This window comes from Mirounga leonina, unplaced genomic scaffold (assembly GCF_011800145.1).
Source record: "Mirounga leonina isolate KUSES-001 unplaced genomic scaffold, KU_Mleo_1.0 Mir_151, whole genome shotgun sequence".
Taxonomy (NCBI): Eukaryota; Metazoa; Chordata; class Mammalia; order Carnivora; family Phocidae; genus Mirounga; species Mirounga leonina.
Window position 1 is genome coordinate 15,265,662 of NW_023270377.1, and position 7,486 is coordinate 15,273,147.

The 7,486-nt window shown below is 46.9% G+C and overlaps 1 protein-coding gene across 3 annotated transcripts in view; it reads left to right on the forward strand.

The window, feature by feature from the left end:
- Positions 1-786, forward strand: part of PAX3 (paired box 3) — a 97,341-nt gene extending 96,555 nt beyond the window's left edge. For 2 of the 3 annotated variants that reach the window (XM_035007028.1, XM_035007029.1), the window contains exon 9: positions 62-165. In XM_035007028.1, coding sequence (XP_034862919.1) covers positions 62-96 — 35 coding nt within the window. In that variant the 3' untranslated portion in view covers positions 97-165. Of the gene's footprint in view, positions 1-61; positions 166-260 lie in introns of those variants that run through there. The other variant, XM_035007030.1, reaches the window with a different exon arrangement.
- The last annotated feature ends 6,700 nt before the right edge of the window (positions 787-7,486 follow it).

The window sequence follows — 7,486 nt, forward strand, 5'->3', positions numbered from 1 at the left end:
TTTGCCCCTTGCTGTGAATTGTCCTAGCATGACCTAAAAAGCTCCGTGTGTTTCCTTTCAGGTGCCTTTCATTATCTCAAGCCCGATATCGCATAAGTGAACTGTCCACCTGGAGCTAAAACTGGCCCTGTTTCCGGTCTCCACAGCCTACACGTGAAGAATCTTCTCGGGAAAAAAAAAAAAAAAAAAAAAATCATCTTTTTGGGGGGCAGTCTCACCGGGAGGCGGAGAAGAGTGATTGATTTTTTTTCCTCCAGTAGTTGGTTTCAAGTTCTTTTGAGCATATTGGACAGAAGCAGCGGAGGAAAGGAAGGCCTGGAACAGTGAAAAGACAAATGCAACATTTTAAGGCGATGATTTAACATGGCTACACGTCAAATACCCCGACTCTTTGGTGCTGATGATCAGGCGCGAGAACATTCCGTTCGTGTGCGCGTGCGCGTGCGCATGCGCGTGCGTCTGCGCGCGTGCGAGATGTCTCTGGACTGGTTCAGCGAGCAGAATGTTCCAGACTATAGTCGGAGCGGACTCTCAAGTGTAACACGTTTGACGTTCAATGCTCACACACCATTTCAAAACCGCTCACGTGATGAAGCGGGAGCGGAGGAATCCTTGGCTCTTTTACACACTGGAAATTGATACGAAAAGAAACGGCACCATGTTTTAGGAAGCTAGACTAGCTGTAAAGGACCTCCCCAATAAATTATTTGTGATCTCATCCTCCTTCGTAACCCGGTTGTCAATAAATGTCGCGGGGCGGACGGCCTTGCCAACAGGACGTGGGATACTGGGAAGAAAAAGCTTGCTTTCTTCCTCGGTGTGGGGAGCGGCGAGCGACATCTGCGCGGTTCATTTTCATCCGGGAGCCCGCCTGGCCGGGGGGGTGGGGGGAGGGGGCGGCGTGGCGGAGAGGAAGTGACGGGCGTTCCCCCAGCTGCTTATCGGTGTGCAATACTGTACCTCACGGAGGCTTTGGCGACGGCCAGGGCCGTAGGAACGGAACCGCAACCGTATCTTGGCGGGCGCTTTATTTTCGCAGCCCATGATTCATTGCGGCAGAATGCGTGACGTCCGCCATTTAACGGACCGCCAACGGCCAGCCTGCTCCTTTGGACTGGGGACGGCGTTCGAGAAGCACGCTTTTACAGGGACGACGTTTACATTCTTCTCTTTTCTATGGAAGGCAGGGCAAGAGCAGAAATGTCCGCGTGGCTCTCGTGTGCTTTTAAATTATACAAGGATCTCCAGTAGGGAAAGATTGCAGGAACCGAGGTTTACACACGTTTGTGTGGTGACATTTTAGAATGTCAATAAGGTCGTTTTTTCGAGCTGTCAAGAGGAACGAGAAGGTGGAGGGCAGTGTTATTTATTTCTTTCTCTTCTTGGGACCGTGAACGAGGTAGGCACAGATACATTCCCTTTAGGGTTAAGAACGATGTCGTGGTGGGGTAGTGAGACTAGACGTGGTTCCAGTTTAGTTCACGTGTTGGTCGTAGAGGCTGGTGGGTCAAGAGCAGTGCTGCCTCCGCGTTGCAGCCTCAGCCGACAACAGTGTGTTGTAAAAACGTCTTTCATGTAAAAAGTGCAGTAAATATTTACTATTTATAATGAATAAACAGTTGTGAAAACTTGCCCAACACTGCTTTTTTGGGGCACCGGTGAACGTACGATTAATAAGCACTTGCGTATGGAAAACCAACAAACACATGCTTGGCTGCCAATGGGGCCTTTTGGATTAGCCTGTAACCTCCACAGATAGGGTCAGACACCCCACAGTCGTGTTCTCTTGAAGAAGCTTGGTTGAACGCACTTTTCAAAGGATGGAAGCTTTTATTTTTGTAGCCGCAGGTTTACCCAGACCCCTCGGTCCACCTTTCTCTCTCCATGGTTCTCCGAGCTGTCAGATCCCTTCACTGTCACCTGGGAGTACGTCTTCCCCCGGAGTACCTTCTCTGTCTTCATCTTCAATGGCCATGTCCCCTGAAATTTTTATTGCAAGCTGTCATATTCTGTCATTTATTTTATTTTAGAAGCTTTCTTCACTCTTCGTGGAAAACATTACTGCCTGTGTCTTCAATCCTTTCTTCCTCCTCCTTCTCCACTTCCTTCTCTACTTCCCTCCCTCCCGCCCTCCCTCCCTCCCTCTGTCCCTTCAATACTTTTTCAAACACTTATTTATTGAGAGTCTAAGTGTACCGGGTACGGTGCTTGGCATTGGTGTTACGGCAATGTTTATAGCCTAGTGGGTAGGCCAGGGGAGTAAATGCACAGTCGCAGTAAAGCATCAGGAAACCGAGGCATAACGTGCTTACGCGAGATTAGCCGGCGGCGAGCTGGGATTTGATTCCAGGCAGACCGATTCCGGAGCCTACGTGCTTAAACTCACTCTTCTGCCTCCCCAAGTCCAGACTAGCGCGGGAGAACCTTATAGTCAAAGATCCAGAAAGATGCAAAGGAGCGCTGTCCGATTCTCCGTAAGCAGCTAGGCGCATACGGCTGTTTAAATTTGTAACAATTCGAAGTAAACAAAACTAAGAAGTTGGTCCCGCAGGTGCACGGGCTGCATCTCGAGGGGCCAATAGCCACATGTGGGCAGAGGCTGTGGTGTCGGGCAGTGTAGGTCTGGAACATTTCGATCATTGCAGAAAGTTCTGCTCGTCAGGGCTGATCTAAAGCATGTCTTTTTTAAACCCCAAAGACTTGAAGTGCAGAAGGTAAAATTTCCAAGTTCTTTAAATGTGTTAGGTGTTCTTAGCTCACACGCTCATCCTTCTGGTCAAATATGTTGCTCTTTTTCCGACAGTTATTCCCAAAATATATATATATTTTTAAGATTTTATTTATTCATTCGAGACACAGAGATACAGAGAGAGAGAGCATGAGTAGGGGGAGAGGCAGAGGAAGAAGCAGGCTCCCTGCTGAGCCAGGAGCCAGACGTGGGGCTCGATCCCAGGACCCCGGGATCATGACCCGAGCAGGAGGCAGACGCTTAACCATCTGAGCCACCCAGGCGCCCCTATTCCAAAAATATTTTAAGAAGAGGAAAGGAAGGTAATCTTTACCAAACACTTTTGTTACCGTGTTTAGTCCTCACAAAATCCTGTGAGGTGAGCCTGGTTAGCCCCAAATGACAGATAAATGGACTGAGGTCCAGAGTTGTTCATTAATTGGGCCAAGGTCATACATAGTCAGAAATAGTAGAAGCAGGCTTTGACTTCTGCTCAGCCTGGTGGCAGAACCTGTCTTCATTTTACTGTTCCAAATCCTGCTGGCGACACTCACTTCATTATATCAACCTATCCTGTGCCAAACTCAAGTTGAAGGCAGGTATTACAAAAAATAATTCACTCCCAGTATGACAGACCAATGCATCCAGGAGCTGGGACTACACAACAGAAACTGATCTTCCATGTCACTTTCCCTCCCTGCCCAATCTCAGAATTTGATATGTGTGGCTCATCTCTCTCTCTCTCTCTCTCTCTCTCTCTCTCTTTTTTATAGATTTTATTTGAGAGAGAGCAAGAGAGCGAGAGCCCATGCATGAGCAGGGGTAGGGGCAGAGGGAGAAGCAGGCTCCCCATTGAGCAGGGAGCCCAACACAGGGCTCCATCCCAGCACCCTGGGATCATAACCCGAGCTGAAGACAGACGTTTAACTGACTGAGCCACCCATATCTCTTGCTCATATCTCTTTTTGATATATTTCTTTATGCCCTTATTTCTGCATGTCTCTGAGATCTCCTCCTGCTCAGTTCATATTTCTCATGTTAAAAAATCTCTGTAGATCAATATTTCCCTGACTTTTTTTTTTTTTTTTTTGGTTTGTATCTAATCAATCTCCAGAGGAATGAGGACTTGACTCCCCCCTAGTCCTGATTCCCCCCATCGGAGTCCCTGCTCTCATTCCCTGGGACAAGCTGCCTCTAAGGACCTTGAACCTTCGCATTCAACTTAGCTTGAACCTGACTCTGCATAGAGGGTTTTGCATTTGTCCATATAATTATACACTTTGGTTGGAAAACTTAAAAGTAAAAACTAAAAATTAGAACTTAAAATTATTAAATCATGGATGTACTAATATCAATTGCTGAGTCATTCCTTCCTGGGCAGCCATTTTCCTAGGAATAGGTATCATATTTCATATCAAACATATTTTTTTGGCCCCACTTGGAAAGATATTTTCACACACACTCAGATATTTGGGGAGCATCCTATGTTAGGAGGGATCTTCATTAGTGCTGGCAACAGAACCAGCACGATGGACAAGGTCACTGGCTCATGGCTGTGGGTTTAGAAAGAGTCTTAAATGGGGGAAGGGATGGATTAATTGATGTCCTTTGTGCAGACATGCCAAAGATCCTGAAACTACATAATTACCTCATGGAACCAGAACCAAGATGTCTATAGAAAGGAAGGGGACGAAGGCTTGGGCCTCAATCATTCTGGGTAAATAAATGATTTTTGGTGTTTAGTCATTTATGGATAAGGAGAGCTGATGTCAAACACTGAGGAATAGAGCAAGTGCCAAGTGGCAGTGTTTGTGCAAAGCAGTCCCCAAGGCCAGCCTCAGCCCTAGGCAAGCACTCATGGGTCTGGAATCAGTGTTGGATGGTATGTGAGAGAAAGGGAAAAAACAGACCTAGGCTCAAGCTTCTTGTCAAATGCTGGTGATATAGACTAGTCTCTCTCTCATAGATCCACTCTTCCGTATCACTGACCATTGTATCCCAAGGGCCTAGCACCATGTCTGACCCATAATGAGTACTCAGTACCTGCCTGTTGAATAAATGAATAAACAAATGAATGAAGAGTGCCTCTTTTGTACTGTCCCGAATGATCTTCTGAAGAAGAAGCTCAACCTCGAGGGTGTGTGAATTGGGGTGAACAAGTTTGATATTGCAATGATCCCTGGGGTAGGGGACCAGCTAGATGGCTAAGGTAAGACCAAAAGCACACAGATTGTCTTGAGATTGGATTAGTACAAAGCCTTAGGGAAGGAGGAGGAGGCAGGGGACCTTGACAAGTCACTTGAGAGCCATATTTCTGGTGTTTTTGACTGATGCAGATGGCACAAGGCAGGGAAAGAGCCGGTTGGTTGATTGCTGAGAGCAATGGTTCTAATTATAAACTAACTAATTATAAAAAAGCCTAGTGTCTGGACCTACCCAGACTTGTGACTCAGAATCCGGAGAGATGGCACAGGGAGGATTGATGAAGCAAGAGCTCAAAGAGAAGCCTTTGGCTGGATTGAAGCCTGGGCCTCACTTGACCAGGGAGCTGGCAGACATGTTTTCTGGGCTCGAAGTTGTGGTCAGGGTCATTCATCACAGCACAGCTGAGAGGAGAGGTCACTTTGGCATATGGAGTTGCCTTAGCCTTATCTTCCACCAGTTCTTGAACCAGAGGGGAAGATGTGGAGAAGCAGCAGTCCAGGGATGCTGCATGAGGGGTTAATGTGTGGAATTACTGTTGGATTAGCGGTGCGTTATGACCCCATCCTATCTCCAGCTGGACATCTACAAAGTCCCACCACACAAAAATCAGCAGTGCTTGGGCTTTTCCCAACTGGTGCGTTGACATCTCGCACCCCAGGCTCTTGTCATCCTATGGCATTCAGGAGAGTTTTAATCATGGGACTGAAAACATAACGTTCTTTGGCCCTGCTCATCTGGTTCCCCTTCACTCCATGAAGCCAAGCTCCTGAGCTTTTGAACAGAATCCCCACAAATGGCAGCTCCTTTGACTACTTGTAGAGTGAGGGAGGTAGGCAGTGGTTTCTATTTCCTAATTAATTAATTTGTTGGATACTTATTGAGCTCCTCCTGTATATTGGGCAGTGGGACTTCATTGGAAGGTGAGACAGCTCCCGTTGCCAAAAGACCCCAGTCTGAATGAGCTGGATCAGTGAACAATGTGTTGGGAGACAAAGCGGTATGTGAGGAAAAGTTCATATGGAAACACAAGGAGAGAGGGCATGACTCCACCTGGCACTGGAACACTTTTCAGAGGAAGTGACCCTGGAGCAGGATATCTAAGGATAAACGGGAAGTTACAGGGCAGATGTGGTGCCAAAGAGCAAGTCGGTTCCATGTTTATATGATGCCAGCTGTGGGCTGCCAGACAAAAGAGGCCAGGGGGGTCAGTCAGGGGCTGGGCCTCCCAGATTCTCCAGTAAGACCAGTCCACAGCCAGAGCCTTCTGGGAATCCCTCGTTTATAGATTTCAAAGGATACGAGATTAGGTTAAATGGGGCAATTATTTTTTCCCTTAAAAATGGATTGAGAGATGTTCCACCTAAGAGGCCTGATAAGAAACTCAGGGGAGAAGGAATACATATCTATGATTATCGCCTTTTTAAATTTTTTTATTTTTTTTAAGATTATTTATTCATTTATTTGACAGAGAGAGAGAGACAGCGAGAGAGGGAACACAAGCAGGGGGAGTGGGAGAGGGAGAAGCAGGCTTCCTGCTGAGCGGGGAGCCCGATGCGGGGCTCGATCCCAGGACTCTGGGATCATGACCTGAGCCGAAGGCAGATGCTTAACGACTGAGCCACCCAGGCGCCCCTCGCCCTTTTTTTTTTTTTTTTTTTAACATTTTATTTATTTAAGAGAGAGATAGCAAGAGCAGGTGGGAGAGGGAGAAGCAGACTCCCCACTGAGCAGAGAGCCAGATTGGGGGATCATGACCCGAGCCGAAGGCAGACACTCAACCAACTGAGCCACCCAAGAGCCCCTGATTATTGCCTTTCTAAGCAGACCCCCAAAAGCTTGGTAGGGGCATGACGCCAATGCTTAGTGGTCCAGCTACAATTTCATCAGTGGAGAGCTCTTTGTTGGAGGTCTGGAAGCTGCCCTGCCTTTCATTACAGGCTGAGAGGGACGACCCATTGTTAGTAATTATCCAAATGTGTGTAATTGGGTGCTTGACTGGGGATGGGCCCCCACATCTCTGGGCTCAACCTTGAGGAGCAAAAAGGGGAAAGAAAGGCCTTTCTTCCTTTTCTTTTTGAAGCTCCAAGTTTAAATTCTCCTTTTGGACAAACTGTACCTATCCCGCCTTCCCAAAGACACTCTCATGGGTCTCTTGGTTATGTAAAGGAGAATAGATATCCTCTCTGGGATGGAGAGTAAAGAACATGTAGGTGTAGGTACAGATGATGGGAAACGAAACGGCTTTGCTTCGAAGCAGGAGGATGTCAAAGGCTATCTTTGAAGGTGGAGTTTTTTTGCATATTTTATTTACTTGTAGGAAACTTGATGACTTCTTTCTGGGCTTGGAACAGTAGAAGCCTGCTCGAGGGAAGTAAACTGTTCCTAAAAGCACAGTGGCAGGCTGGGAGCCCTCATGGAAGCGTTAGGATCTGGGGGTGCTGTGCTCTCAGGCAATCATTATTTTGTATCTGTCAACAGAAAACATGCTACACTTGAATTTGGAAATTTAGAGAAGGATTTTTTAAAAAAGATTTTATTTATTTATTTATTTAT